Source organism: Oryza sativa, chromosome 4, assembly GCF_034140825.1.
Source record: "Oryza sativa Japonica Group chromosome 4, ASM3414082v1".
Lineage (NCBI taxonomy): Eukaryota > Viridiplantae > Streptophyta > Magnoliopsida > Poales > Poaceae > Oryza > Oryza sativa.
The window spans coordinates 29,338,923-29,354,877 of NC_089038.1; the positions used below are offsets into that span (position 1 = coordinate 29,338,923).

The 15,955-nt window shown below is 38.5% G+C and overlaps 1 protein-coding gene across 4 annotated transcripts; it reads left to right on the top strand.

The window, feature by feature from the left end:
- The first annotated feature begins 497 nt into the window (after positions 1–497).
- On the top strand, positions 498–14,120 carry LOC4336722 (DNA-directed RNA polymerase IV subunit 1). 4 transcript variants are annotated; one of them, XM_015781553.3, is made up of 20 exons: positions 498–712; positions 1,209–1,295; positions 1,465–1,549; positions 1,629–1,749; positions 1,835–1,959; positions 2,488–2,532; positions 2,603–2,866; positions 3,834–3,989; positions 4,386–4,523; positions 6,039–7,916; positions 8,015–8,184; positions 8,274–8,340; positions 8,431–8,549; positions 10,648–10,790; positions 11,380–11,606; positions 11,742–11,915; positions 12,010–12,147; positions 12,615–12,874; positions 12,983–13,094; positions 13,577–14,120. In XM_015781553.3, exons 3-20 carry the CDS (start codon positions 1,466–1,468, stop codon positions 13,757–13,759), a joined length of 4,404 nt encoding a protein of 1,467 aa, XP_015637039.1. In that variant the 5' UTR covers positions 498–712; positions 1,209–1,295; position 1,465; the 3' UTR covers positions 13,760–14,120. The 4 variants fall into 4 exon arrangements, with proteins under 4 accessions (XP_015637039.1, XP_015637040.1, XP_015637038.1 ...); XM_015781554.3 differs by having other exon boundaries at positions 2,606–2,866; XM_015781552.2 differs by lacking the exons at positions 498–712; positions 1,209–1,295 and having other exon boundaries at positions 1,448–1,549.
- The last annotated feature ends 1,835 nt before the right edge of the window (positions 14,121–15,955 follow it).

The following is a 15,955-nucleotide window of genomic DNA, read 5'->3' on the forward strand; positions in this document are numbered from 1 at the left end:
GAATCGTCTGATACCTGATAGGTATCACACCTGATACCTACTCAGGATCATCCCGTTTGAAAACGGGATTCCGTTATATAGCAGCCCCCTTAAATTTATTAGTCGTAGAGTTGGAGTTATCCTGTAACTGTGAGTCGTTACGTGTTACCAGTGCCCAAACCCACCGACGTTTCCCTGCAGTTTTCTGGACGCATTCGCAAGGCTACGTCTCCAACCAGCCTCATCTTTTCGCTTATGCTTATCAGCCAAAATTTAAATTTTCAATCTTAAATTTAAAGTTGATTTTGAGATTTTTTTTATCGAAGTTTAACTTTTAGTCTTTGATTTTAGATTGTTAAGAACACGTATATAAAAGTTCTATTTCTAAATTATTTTTCGTTTGTTAATATGTACAGTGAGGCCGAACGATTCTCGGCCGTCGGATGTGCGGCCGCCCTTTTCACAGATTCCCAGATTCCGTGGGGGGCGAAAAGGGCAACACCAGTAGGCGCGCCCTCGACTCCGTTCCGCCTGACGGGCTGACAACCGTGGCCGAGAAATAAACGCGCTCCCCTCTCTCCTTCCTCCGTTCCCCCACCGGAGGCCCCGCCCGCCGCCACGCCTCTGGTCACGTCGCCGCCGTGCAAGGCCCCCACCCCGCCGCTGACGCTGAGCCTCTTCCCAACGGCGCCGCCAATCTCCACCCCCACCTCCGGGCATTGGAACTCCCCAGGTAAACCCCCTGTTCGTAGGCGCTAGCCGTTCAAGTCGAGGTTGTAGGCAAGGAGAGCAAAGCGAGGAGCGAGCCCCGCCGGCGAAGAGACGCCGGCCGATTTTATTTGAGAGGGAGGCAGAGTGCAAATGTTGCACAGCCAGCAACGATGTTGCTGGAGCCAGAGCTTTCGCCGGGCAGTTTAGGCACGCGAACCAGGGGGGAAGGGTGGTTGGGCGATAGGGCGATCGCAGGCGGCGGCGGCGGCGCGCTCGCGGCGTCCCCACCCGCGCGCGTTGAGCGGCCGGCGGGCTGCGTGCTGGTCGATTGTGCCGGCAATCGCGGGCGGCGCTGCACTATTCACTGCCTAGGCTGGCTGGCCGGGCAGTTCAGTCATTCAACGGCCAGTACTAGCGCGTCATATATCCCCTATTTTCATCCTAGATTCGCCGGTGTGGTCTATATGGTTTGTCTTTGTTTTAGGATTCAAGTTGAACTTGTTTTCCTTTCCATGCAGGGTGAAACATTTCGACATTTCGTGGGCTGGAGCAGCAGCTGCTGCATGCCACTGAATACTGGTTTTCATCATCTTGCCTAGCCGAAGGTATGGTCATTTTTTTATGGACTGCTATAATTGGACCCGCAATTTTCTTATGGCATGTGTTATTCCAGTGCATGCATACTTGATTACTTGTTGCAAAAACAGGTGGAATGTGAGACTGCAACAGGGTACTATTATTCATATTAACTTTTTTCATGTGTTTGTTGTTCAGGATGGAGGAGCCAAGTCTTGAGGTGAATAATCCTGTGGCTGAGCTGAATGCCATCAAATTCAGCCTCATGACCAGTTCAGATATGGTAATCTTTCATACTGGCTGTAATTTTAACTTAATGTCACTGGAAATAATCATCCGTAGCTATTTTTTGGTCATTTCAGGAAAAGTTAAGTAGTGCGACTATTATTGAAATGTGTGATGTGACTAACGCCAAGTTGGGATTACCAAATGGTGCACCACAGTGTGCAACCTGTGGATCGCGAAGCATACGTGACTGTGATGGTAAAGTAATAATAATCAGTAGTATCACATACTGTGGCTTGTTTTCTCCACTTAATGCAGAAGAAACTAACTGGTAAACTGTTAGGTCATTTTGGTGTTATTAAGCTAGCAGCAACTGTGCACAATTCATATTTTATCGAGGAAGTTGTCCAGTTGCTAAATCAGATATGTCCTGGCTGTCTCACTCTGAAGCAAAATGGGGACACAAAGGTTTGTAATCACCAGATTGATGTATTTCATCCTGAATAACCAATTTATTCTTTTTTCACAAAACCCATAAACATCAAATGTCAAACTCTGTGGTGACAAGGCACCTTCAGTCAATGAGAGGGTATGGGTTTACATGATGCCAGTTATGGGTTTGTTTCACCAGTGTCCCAACTTCTTACTAGTGATTTCACCTAAGAAGTTTAGTTAAGTTTTAGTTGTGGTCAACTGTATCAACCCCCACACCAAGACCCAACTTGTTCCATTTTTGGGCTGGTTTAATGCTACAGTAATACAACAGTTGCATATAAACCTTGGTGAGCCATATGTAACAATTGGGTTAAAAATCCTGAGTATTACATCAACTGGCTTAACTTGAGCACAGAGCTACCCCCTGTTGCCCTTGTTTAGGCAGTAACCCCCCCCCTCCTTTATTTTTTATTTTCTTTGTGTATCAATGATAAGTTGGTGAAAACCATGACATTTCTTTCTTTAACACACTGGTTTTTCTTTATTTTTTCTTAATTAAAGAAGGCTGATGGGACAACAATTCAAGGAACTTGCAAGTATTGCTCAGTAAGTGCATGTTCAGATATTTGGTGCCTATTTTTCTCTCTTGTATTAAACCTTGTCTTTTCCTGGACAGAAGGATGGATCAAAACTTTACCCTAGTATAATCTTTAAGATGCTAACAAGTCCAAGAGTAACACTATCCAGGAGTAAACTTCACCGTAACACTAGCGTGATGGACAAAATGTCAATTATTGCAGAAGTTGCTGGCGGGGTGGCACATAAGTCCAAGAACAAGGCTCCCCATGAAACCCTTCCCCAAGATTTCTGGGATTTCATACCTGATGATAACCAGCCACCTATATTCAATGTGACTAAGAAAATATTGTCGCCATATCAAGTAATGTATCTTTCAGCTATCCAATTCAACAAATGCTCCTGTATTGCCTTGCAGGATAGTCTTTGATAGTACTGCATTTTGTGTCTGTTTACTTTTGAGAAAATTATTCTTTTTTATTTGCTGAAATCTGCCAATTTGATTACTACTATTTGTTTTGGCTCAAATGCAAGTATATCGCTCTTATTGGTTGCTTTGATTCAAATATTTAAAACATATAAAAGACATACTCCCTCCTTCCCAAAATATAAGCATTTCTAGCATTTGAATTTTTTTACCAAAATATAAGCAATTCTAGAGTGTAATTGTCCCATGATCCCATCGATCTCCCCTCATTCCATTTTCTCCCCATCTTACCCCCCAACCATCTTTAAACACCCAACCATCCCTCATTTAATGAGGGGCATCATAGTCTTTTCTACTCAACCTTTATCTTTGCTAAAACCCACCCCTAGAAGTGTTTTTTTTTATAGAATGGAGGGAATACTATTTTGATATCCTTAAAATATGATATATTATGATTCTCACCTAGTAATAAGACTGCGCTGATATTCTGGTATGCACCACCAGCTTGATGCAAAAGGGGTGAAGATGGACCCATAATTTCCTAGTAACATGACTGAATAAAATTTAGTTCAATCATTTTAAAGTGAAATCACAATATGCCTTCTGGTTTGCTTTTTATAAGTGAAAAGTGAAAGTATGCTTTATATAAACATACTACATTCTACATTAGAATTTGTCATCAAACTTATAACTCTGGGGCCATATCAATGTCTAAAATGAAATTACTTGTGATTGGTGGGAGTATTTTTTAAAGCTTCTTTCTGAAGTAGGTATGCAATTCTAGTTGGGTAATGAACTGGTATGATTTACTCCACCGATTCATCACATTCCTTCGTAGGAAAAAGCACTCTGATTATCATAATTAATAAAATGTTCTTATAACTCACTTTTGCCATCTTTGCAGGTCTTTCACATGCTAAAAAAGCTTGATCCTGAACTTATCAATCAGGTTACTCGAAGGCGGGAGCTATTGTTCCTGTCATGTTTGCCAGTGACTCCTAACTGTCATCGTGTTGCGGAGATGCCATATGGACATTTAGATGGCCCCCGATTAGCTTTTGTTAGTGCTAATTCTCTTTTAGTATATTTTTTGTTCCATCGTTGCAAGAATTCTTCTCATTAAACTTAGTCCTATTAATATACTCTATCCATCCGTATACTGGATAGAGTTAAATCTTCCAGTGAGTCATCAAACAGCCATTTAATCAATGAGAGAGCTTAGAGTAGCTTCTCAACATCTTGTTAAAAGGATTAGTGCCAAGAGCTTAGAGTTAAATCTTCATTGTACTGGCTGATCTAACCATACTTTGTGCCAAGAGGAGGCAACACTTTATTTGTTTCTCATGGTTTTGCTGAACTAGCTTGTTATAGTGGTCTGATACACATGCTTGAGTGCATATTTTGAGTATGTTTGCATCTCAATTATGAACTTATACTTTTCTTCATCCTATGGTAGGATGACCGGACAAAAGCTTATAAGAGGATGGTTGATGTGAGTAGGAGAATTGATGATTACCATCAGCATCCGCAGTTCGGCGTTTTTGCAAGTTCAGTTGTCACAAGTCGTGTTATGGAGTGCTTGAAATCATCCAAGGCAAAATAGCTAATATCTTGTTCTAATTCTAATGCAATACCTATGTAGCATAGTGCACTTTGTCCTGTTTTTTTTTCTACTTATGTCATATTGGCATCAATTCATTGGAGTAGTACTCTTGAATGCAATCAATTCTTTTTTTTCCTAAACTTTTCTAAATCCATGAAATTTACCCATAATTTATCTTACTGTTTCTGGTAAATCATAGTATGGAAACTTCAAGTTTGGTCGGATAACTTATGATCTATTTAATTATATCTTGTCTGTTGTGTTTATACACATGCTGACATGGATATGTGCATCAAAATTGTGGTATCTTGACAAACCCATTGCAGTGGAAATTACAATGTACCCTGTTATTTTCTTCATTTATCTCCATCTCATTGTTACATATTTGGTTCACATGTATAAAATTAGCTATTTTCCACTCTATATAGATGACTTTAATAATTTGTCACTTAACATATGTAAATTAATTATTTGCCATATAATAGCCGAGTGCTCTTGATAAAATGCCATTTTGTCCATTTTTTTCAACTTTACCCCCTGATCATCATGCCCACCTTAATTCATACATATTTTGTCCTTCACCCTTCAATCTACCAGAGATCAACATCTTTGCCGATTATTCCTTCTGCACCACAAGGATGCCATGAGGTTCCCTTCCTTCTGTAGACAGATATGGTGCAAGGTGGAACTTTCCACATGATAGGGAAGGCACCGTGAGGTAGGGAATGGTGTGCCTTCCTTCGTGCAAGAGGGAAAAGAGGGATGTCAGAGCCAGCATAGATGATTGCAGCGGACCAGGGTGATTGGAGCAGGCTCCTCCCCTTGTTTGGTGCCGGTTGGTTGTGCCTGCTATGGCTTTCCCTGCCAGCATCAAGCCATCAACTGTGATGGGGGTGCGCAAGGGAGGGATGCACATTTGGGATAAGCAAAGATGTTGATCTCTTGTGGCTAGAAGGGTGAGGGGCAAAATAGGTATGAATTAAGGTGGGCCTGGTGATTAGGGGGTAAAGTGTGAAAAATTCCTGTATCTATGATATACCGAATGTAATGTCGTTTAAATCATTGGCACTTAACCAGATTGAGAATAATGATGGGAGGTAGCAGTGTGGAATTTTCTGCAATCATTGATAGTGTTGTTTAATTGTCCATTTGATTGATCTTCTGCAAAGTTATTAAGCATAACCTAGAAAAAGTATTTGCTATTTTCCTAGTTTTACCAGTATATAATTCAATTAATTTGAAAGGAGCATACAGATCTTTGAAACAAGAAGGATCCATATACAAGTCAAAGTAAAATCACTGAGTTTTTTTTTTGTCTACACCTAGCTATGTATTTTCTCTCTTACTTCACCAAATATATTTCTTTTTTTATTTGGTCTACAACTTTATCAGGACCTGGGTAATTTAAGGTGACAATTGCGCTTACAGCTTATGTTGCATGGTTTCTCTGTGAGAAATACATAACACGATTTCACTTTATTTTCTAACATCTTATGCATTTTGCAGTTATACTCAAAAAAATCAGATGATGAATCTTCTGCATCTACAGATACATATGGAACCAAATGGCTAAAAGATATCATCCTCAGCAAAAGATCCGACAATGCATTTAGGAGTATAATGGTCGGGGACCCAAAAATTAATTTAAATGAAATCGGTATTCCTATGGGTTTAGCTTTGAACTTGGTTGTTTCTGAGCAAGTTAGTTCTTACAATTTCGAAACCATAAATTTGAAGTGCAACTTGCACCTTCTTACCAAGGAAGTACTGCTTGTCCGCCGAAATGGGAATCTTATTTTTGTTCGGAAGGCAAACCAGTTAGAAATTGGTGATATTGCTTATAGACTATTGCAGGATGGTGATCTTGTTTTGGTAAATAGGCCACCTTCAGTTCATCAACATTCTCTGATTGCCCTATCTGCAAAACTTCTGTCAACTCAGTCAGCTGTGTCAATTAATCCACTATGTTGTGATCCTTTCAAGGGAGACTTTGATGGGGACTGTTTGCATGGATATATTCCTCAATGTCTGCAATCAAGAATTGAGCTTGAAGAACTAGTTGGTTTAAGTGGCCAACTCTTGAATCAACAAGATGGGCGAAGTTTGGTGTCATTAACACATGACTCTCTAGCTGCTGCACATCAGTTAACAAATGCAGATGTTTTCTTGGAGAAAGCTGAATTTCAACAGCTTCAGATGTTATCCTCTTCCATCTCATTGACACCAATGCCATCAGTTTTTAAATCTACAAACTCTCAAGGTCCTCTTTGGACTGGTAAGCAACTGTTTGGAATGCTGCTACCTTATGGTATGAATATCAGTTTTGATCAGAAGTTACACATAAAAGACAGTGAAGTGCTTACCTGCTCATCAGGATCTTTTTGGTTACAGAATAACACATCCAGCCTTTTCTCTGTCATGTTCAAAGAGTATGGTTGTAAGGCTCTTGAGTTCCTTTCTTCCACCCAGGATGTACTATGTGAATTCTTAACCATGTGGGGTTTAAGTGTCTCCCTTTCAGATCTCTATCTGTTCTCAGACCATTACTCAAGGAGAAAACTGAGTGAGGAAGTTCATCTGGCATTGGATGAAGCGGAAGAGGCTTTTCAAATCAAGCAAATATTGCTAAATTCAGTATCTATACCAAATCTGAAGTATTATGATGGAGGTGATGATAGATCAAACACTGATGAACAATCTGGTTTTACTCAAGTCAGTCTGCCAATCATCAGATCTTCAATGACATCATTTAAGAGTGTCTTCAATGATCTGTTGAAGATGGTGCAGCAGTATGTGAGTAAAGATAATTCAATGATGACAATGATTAACTCTGGAAGTAAAGGTAGTGTTCTGAAGTTTGTTCAACAGACTGCATGTGTTGGTCTTCAACTACCAGCAAGTAAATTTCCCTTTAGAATTCCCTCACAACTATCATGTGTTTCCTGGAATAGACATAAATCTCTCAATTGTGAAATCACTGACGGCACCAGTGAATGTGTGGGAGGCCAAGACATGTATGCTGTTGTTAGAAATTCTTTTCTTGATGGACTAAATCCGTTAGAATGTCTACTGCATGCCATATCTGGCAGGGCAAATTTCTTTAGCGAAAATGCTGACGTTCCTGGGACTTTGACAAGGAAACTAATGTATCACTTGAGAGATACATACGTTGCTTATGATGGGACTGTTAGAAGTTCTTATGGGCAGCAAATAGTGCGGTTTTCTTATGATACTGCTGATGGCATGTACAGTGATCATGATCTTGAAGGTGAACCTGGGGCCCCTGTTGGCTCTTGGGCTGCTTGTTCCATTTCAGAAGCTGCCTATGGAGCTTTGGATCACCCAGTTAACAGTTTAGAGGATTCCCCTCTTATGAACTTGCAGGTTATATTCTTCTGGTTTGCTCTTTAATGGTCTTTTGTTGTCATTTTTATTCATCTTTCCTTTTGACAATATTTGAACTTTGGCACTTTGCTGTGCAGGAAGTTTTGAAGTGCCACAAGGGCACAAATTCTCTGGATCATACTGGTTTGCTTTTCCTGTCAAAGCATCTAAGGAAATATAGATATGGTTTTGAGTATGCATCACTAGAAGTTAAGGATCATCTAGAACGAGTGGACTTTTCTGATATGGTTGACACGGTCATTATTTTGTTAGTATATTTAATCTGTGGCTTTCTTCACCTTTTAATATTGTTCATTTTAGTAAAAATTTCATGTCTTCTTTCATTTTCATATTTAGATATGGCGGCTCAGATATGCAGAAAACAAAAGGAAATCCTTGGATCACTCATTTTCATTTAAACCAGGTCTTGTTCTTTTGAAGTAAAATGGTCATGATTTCATAGGGACATTGGGTTGGTATCTAAATGTCTGTTCAAATTTGTATATATGTGTAGGAAACAATGAAGATAAAAAGGTTAGGACTGGAATTTATTGTAAGAGAGATTATTGACCAATACAACACCTTAAGAAAACAGTTGAACAATGCGATCCCTTCAGTTTCTATTTCGAACAGGTAACTGCAGAAACTATTTGTGCTATGCATGATTATCGTGTCCATCAACTGCCTCCCTGTTTTCCTTACCTGAAAAAGAAGCAGCAAAGTACAGAAGTACCTGATCTTCTCCTAAATGCTCAAGTTACTAATTGAGCTTACACTGAGAAAAATTCTGGGCATGTGTATTATATTTATTTGGCATATTGTATGGTACTACCTCTGTCCCAAAATATAACAACTTTTGGCTATGAATCTGGACAAGTAATTACTTGGTCAAAAGCATTAATTTATAATAGTGCATGCTTCATTTCTTTTGTTAAGACATAAACCTGCATGATTCAAAAGGGGAAAAAGGATATGTGCTTATATGGGTATCTATTATTATATTATTGAAACAGTATAAATCAGCCTTGATGATAACAACGTAGATTAATTGGATGTATATATGTACTATTATAGTGTTGAGTGCAGAATATTATTCTACTCTCTGACTGAACCTACCTAGGCATCCATTCATGCCCCGATACAGATCAAGAAAAATTACCCACTGGATCATTTGGTTTTTACTTGAGTAAAAACTGAGCTTTTTTGCATCCCCCCCAAAAAGAGCACTTTTACTCACTGATTCATGTTATTTTTACTGATTTATGGAGCAAGGGCATCTTTTGAGAACATTATCCTATACCTCATAAAAAACGGTTACTTTGTGAATGGCTAAGGGTGGGTTGTGAAGTTAGCTTGTGGGTTTGAATCCTGTTTCGCAAATTAAATTACAGTAATTTTTCGCAGATGTTTTCAATTATCTGTAGTGAAACTCTTCACTTGAAGATGGAAAATAAATCTGGGAAGCTAGGGAAAAACCTGGGCACGGGTAGGTGGTGTGTGTGAGTAAAATCCTAGTGCAAAAATAGTAAAACATATCTGGAAGTGGAAAGCAAAATCCGTGACCTAATATAAAGCTATTCTAAACATAGGAGTACAAATGTACAGTGTGCTACTCTGTGTGTGTGTGTGTGTTTACATATTGAATACTGCTATATTTCAATTCTGCGAGGAACTCGGCTAGTTATTACACATCTACCCAGCAAGAATAAATCAAAATATTAAACTTTAGGGTAAAACGAACCGGTGATACCACAATTTGTGAAGTGGATTCTAGTTTGTCGGTCATCTTACAAGTTGATCAAACAAGTCCCCAACTTGATTGCTGAGTGCAAATCGAGTCAAACACACACCACATAAGCTAATTACGCTGACAATAGATGCTAGCGTAGTGTGAGACTGTGAGTGCCAGCAGCATGTGATCCACGGACCCAAAGGTATGGGTGTTATTTTTGCATACTCAAAAAGAAGTCAAAGGAACATGGTGCTCCTCTCTTCTATTGAATGGTCTGTTGTCCTCCCGCCACTCTGCACTATACATCAAACACTGCCTTCTTGTTCAAGCAGGCTGTGGATTATGTGCTGCTTACATGGCACCCTCAGGTTAGGCTGGTGTTGGTGTTGCTGAAAGTAACCCCCCATGGCATTGTTTTGAACTTGATTTGCAAGTTGCGACCACACTAATCAAGTTGTGTGACTAGCTGATCAGTTTGTGAAAGGAGCGACTAACTTGCATTTTACTCTGGAGTTTTTTTCCCCCATCTAGTATTTTCTATTTCATTAATTTATTAGGGTAACTTACAGAAAATAAAATAAGTTCAGGATAATAATTCTAGATACATCAGTGCTGTTTCTGTACATTGATGGGGAATCCCACATAAGTAACAACCCAAACAAACAATCATACACAAGTGTTATTAATATTTTACTTACTGAAATTCCTTCAATAGCATTGTTGTCTATATTTAAATTGCACTATCTGTTTACCTCCAGCTATTGCTGCGCTGCCTGAGTAACATTTACGCATAAATTCTTTCATCTAATATATCAATAAGTAAATGTGACCTGTCCATGAAGCTCAAACAACTATATTTGTTTTAGCACAAGGCATCGCAGCTGATTCTAGAATTATGTGTGCATATACATGTTTCATGCTGTTATGCCTGTAGCTATCCTATTCTCTTTCTAGTTCCCATGGGCCATGACATATCATTTGGCATTCTATACCCTGCAGCAAATGTTCTGTAGGCAATGAGTGTGTCAAGAATCAGACCTGTTGCGTCACTATGGTAGTACAGGTGGAAATTAACTCCATGTCGCAATTGGACGTTATCAAGGAACGGGTGATTCCAAGCATCCTGGCCACACTGTTGAAAGGTTATTATGTTTTGATGGATTTTTTCCCCAAAAAATCTTCTCAATGTTCTAGGGAACTCCTCAGTAGGATCAAAATCCAAGTTTGTCACTAATAGGTCAATAGCCATCTAACTACAGAAGAAAGTGTTTCATGCAAATGTACTACTTGTTGTATGCTAGATATACCAAGTTTATGCATAGCTCTGAGTTATTTTAATACTCTTTCAAAGGCCATTCTTGTTGTAATAACTTCACATATCATTATATTATTGTTTCACAAATATGAGAAAAAGGTATCATAAAATGTATAAAGGGGCTTTTATGACTGATTATTTGGTTGATTTGGTTAGCAAAAGTAAGTCTAGTTCTAACTCGCAGAACCCATTGTCCATTGATCCACTCACATGATAGAACTCAAGCTATTGCGTGATCTTTTTAGACTGAAAACACATTATATTGAATGAGTAGTCAAAACAAAATATATGAGTTGGCTTCTCTGGGTTCACCATGGGGGCTATGCTTTTCAAATTATAGTTCATCATACTTGCTGCTGGTGCACTAGTATGCAGATAAATTTTGATGTACGCTGCTTGATTTCCTCTGTTTGCAGGATTTTTGGAATTTAAGAATGTTAAGGTGCAATGTCAAGAGGATAATGAACTTGTTCTGAAAGTCGGTATGTCTGAGCATTGCAAGAGTGGGAAGTTCTGGGCTACCCTACAAAATGCTTGCATCCCAATAATGGAGTTGATTGATTGGGAGCGGAGCCGACCAGAGAGAGTATATGATAATTTCTGCTCATATGGCATAGACTCAGCATGGAAATTCTTTGTCGAAGTATGATACTTGCTACCCTTCATTCTGGCTTCACTGTTTCATTCATTCCTGTGTAAAATGGTTTCAAAGTTTAATTGTTTGTGATAAATTTCTCCTGTAGGTTTATAACATTTTCATTTTCACTTGCTTTTTCAGTCTTTAAGATCCACAACAGATGCTATTGGAAGGAATATCCATCGACAGCACTTACTGGTTGTGGCAGACTGCCTATCTGTGAGTGGGCAGTTCCATGGGCTAAGCAGTCAAGGTTTAAAGCAGCAAAGGACTTGGTTATCAATCTCCTCTCCATTTTCTGAAGCATGCTTTTCTGTGAGAAATCTTAGCTTTCTTACTGATTATTAACTATGAGATTTCCCTTTTGAAATGTTCTGAACATCTTCTGATTTTATGGCTTTTCCTGCAGAGGCCTGCACACAGTTTTATAAATGCTGCAAAGCGAGATTCAGTGGACAATCTTTCTGGTACTCTAGATGCAATTGCCTGGGGCAAAGAACCTTGTGCAGGGTCGTCAGGTCCTTTCAAGATTCTATATTCTGGGAAGGTGTGTATTGTAACTTCCCTGCTGAATCAAGCACTACTCTTTTAGAGTAACTTTAACGTGCTCCCAAAATGAAAAGAAAATTGAGATCTTGATCAATCACCCCCTATGAATACTCACGATGCATTATACATGCACAATTTAACTCTTTGGATAGCATAAAGGTACAATACTAAATTTCTTTCCTAATGCTTTGCCTACGAGCCTCTAATGGGCTGCAAGCTAGAGAAATTTGCATTGAGTAAGTATTCACTGAAATAATTTGTTTTCTGGTTCTGAATAATTGATATAAAATGAAGTGAAGATCTTATATTATCTCTATGATGTTCATATTATTTATGCTGAGCTGTTGATTGATGATATTCCGTTACATTAATTTTGTACAGAAATTGAATCGCAGTGCCTGCTTCTGTGATAGATGGATGTTCAGATATTTCAAATTGGCTGCTAACATTTATTCTTTTTTGCAGTCACATGAGACAAAACAAAATGAGCACATATATGACTTTCTACATAACCCTGAAGTTCAGGCTCTTGAAAAGAATGTAATGGATACCTACAGAAAAAGGACTGAAAAAACTTCCAAGCGGAGATCAGCACTCAATTCTGAAGGCAATGCTACCATCAATGGTGGTGCCATATCTTTTAATCAGAAGTTTCTTAATGCTAAAGTTGGTATATGGGAGAACATCATTGACATGCGCACTTCCTTGCAAAACATGCTTCGGGAGTATGTTATACCACTATCCATGGAATCGTGACTGATAGTTATTTTCTTTTTTAAAAAAAAAAGCTTTATAATCCTTTGTATTTAATGTCATCTTCTACTTTCATGAAGGTACACATTAAATGAAGTTGTCACAGAACAAGATAAATCATGCTTAATGGAGGCCTTGAAATTTCATCCCAGAGGGTATGACAAGATTGGTGTGGGAATAAGAGAAATCAAGGTAGGTACATAGAATGCAATTTTCCTTTATGGCATAGCCCTCGTCTTTTCTATAATCCTACAAATATCAATTGAAATTTTCATTGATCACAAACCGCATTAATATTTTCTCTAATGGCTCAAAGAATAAGAATATTTTTCTTCATGCTTATGTATGTTATATTCTCGGTTTTAACATGCAAGTGCCGGTAGTGAACTGTCCAATTAACGTGGTAGGTTTGGGGGTTGTGCTCATATAATTCGGAATTAGGGTACTATTATTGTAATATTTCCAAGCACTGTTAACTTCTTGATGTTGAAGAAAGATAATACCTCCCCCCCACGCTGACTGCACAATTTATGTCGAGCTTGCTGTTAGCACTGATGAATTCCTGCTTTATAACCATTGCTTTTTTTATACGTGATATCAAAAGCATCCCGCGTTATGATTATTCTTCATTCTAGCATGTTCTGATCAAAACATATGTTGTGTGCCACATACAGATCGGAGTGAATCCTGGTCACCCGAGCTCAAGGTGCTTCATTGTACTAAGGAATGATGATACTACTGCAGACTTCTCTTACAACAAGTGTGTCCTTGGTGCTGCAAATTCTATCTCACCTGAACTTGGAAGTTATATAGAGAACAGACGATCTAATAGAGCAGTTCGGCCACATCAGTTGTAGGGTGAGCCCGTCAATGCTTTACGAACAAGTATCAGAAGCAATTTTCATGGATAACGATAGATTGGCGAATGTTGCTTCTTGGCTGCTTCGGTTAACGGGGATGGCAGGGTCTTACACTCTACAGGGATGTGTGTCAACTCAACTCAACTCACTCGAGCTACAGATGGCCGACCTGAGCCTTAGTGTAGGTTTCATGCCTTCACTTCTGTAGCACATACATCTATAGTAACCCTTAAGTTTGTTTGGACAAGAGGTAGTGGCACAAAGTGCAATAGGTGTCGTCGTTATCCTTGCATCAATTGTATGCGGAAATGATCCATATTCTAAATGAGAATCACAAAATTTTGGTCGTTGAATTTAATCTAGAATGTGATTTATTCGTGAATGTGTCTCTTCACCACATCATTCTCACTCATTATTAGGATGGCATGGTTAGACAATTGTCATGCTAAGATAACAATAACTTGGCGTGACAATCACCTGGGATGACGATGGTAGCACACGGCGTACATAAACAAAACAGTAATGCTATATATCACCCGATATTTTTATTTTTATTTTTTGCAAAAACATGCGTATTGTTTTAGACTTACGATGTGCTTCAAGATTCATGCCTTTTCTTCGTCTCTGACCAACTCTGATGAGCCTCTTGTTAGGTTTCGGGGGAAAAATATATGGTGGAAGCTATATATATATATATATGTAGTGGGAACTTAAAAACTATCGTCCATGTCACCACGAGTAAAAATTTTACTCGATTGAATCTACGAGTAAAATTTTTATTCGTGATGACGTGGAGAATCTCGGATGTCCATTTTTTATCCAACAATAGTTTCCGAATTTTCACTACATATGTGGTTTATACTATATATTTTCCTAGGTTTCAGGGTGTGTGTTCTAGGGGTGGGTGTGGGGTACTGCATATTGGAGGCAGTGGGCCAATGTTGCTAGCGGGACGTAGGTAAAAGATAGCAATAGTGATGCTAGTGGATAAAGACACACCTAGGTCAAAAATCAATTGGAGGTGTCTCGTTAGATTGATTAGTGGGCGCATATCTTAAAAAAAATGCAATGTAAACCATATATGCAGTGCAAACTTAGGGCATCCACAATGTAGTCTAAAAGTGGTCCATAAGCAATACAATATTTGTTTCAGCTACCTAGCAACAATGTGGAACTAGTCCATAGCAAAAAAAAATAACAAAAGCTACCCATAAGCATATGGACTGCCCATAGAGAATAAAATATATTATTTGTCTCTACCTCTTCTCTCATCCTAATACTATTTGCTATCCATATACATTGTGGATGTTTCAATAGTTAGGGCCCCTTTGAATCGCAGGGTAGAAAAAACGGAGGAATAGGAAAAACATAGGATTCTGACAGGAATTGAAGTGTAAAACAGAGGATTGCAAAACACAGGAAAAACACAGGAATGGTCGTTTGATTGGAGCGCAGGAAAAACGCAGGAATCGGATGAGAGAGATAGACTCAAAGGAAATTTTCCAAGAGGTTGGAGCTCTTGCTAAATTTCCTCCAAAATCTACATGCAATGTGTCATTCCATAGGAATTTCATAGGATTTGGAAAGCTTCAATCCTTTGAATCAAAGGGCCAAATAGGAAAATTTCCTATAGGATTTGAATCCTATGAAATTCCTACATAAATCCTTTGATTCAAAGGGGCCCTTAAAGTTCATATAAGTGGGTTCCATCTATATAGACTACTTTTGCCATATACATTGTTGTTGCCCTTAGAAACTATAGGATGATTCAAAAATAGACGTATGAGAATTGTTCAAAAATGGGCGCATATCTGGCAGTAAAATTTTACTTATCGCGATGTGAATAAATTTAAAACATCCATTTTTTTTATCATACGATAGTTTTATTTTTTCACGACATATATGATTTGCACTATATATTACAGTACATCTTCTAGCCTAGCTACAGATGGGTAATACACTAAAGACTGAGATTTGAGTAAGGATTTGGGCTCCAACTCAGTTTTTATGGGTATGTCACCAGGGGTTTAATCTTTCATTTTCAACATTTATATCAGAGGGTACCAATATGGCCAAAATTTCAGTTATTGTGTTCCAAAATTATTTGATTTTTTAAACAAAATTTGATTGAATTTGAACAAATATTTTATTAAAAAATAAAAATAATAAAAATTCTGACTGAAATAATGTGTA

Excerpts from the sequence above, each read along its gene's own strand:
- LOC4336722 (XM_015781552.2), top strand. The coding sequence starts at position 1,448 with ATGTGTTTGTTGTTCAGGATGGAGGAGCCAAGTCTTGAGGTGAATAAT. Across the intron at positions 2,533-2,602 it reads GAACTTGCAAGTATTGCTCA|AAGGATGGATCAAAACTTTA; the intron begins GTAAGTGCATGT and ends TTTCCTGGACAG. Across the intron at positions 12,875-12,982 it reads TTGCAAAACATGCTTCGGGA|GTACACATTAAATGAAGTTG; the intron begins GTATGTTATACC and ends ACTTTCATGAAG.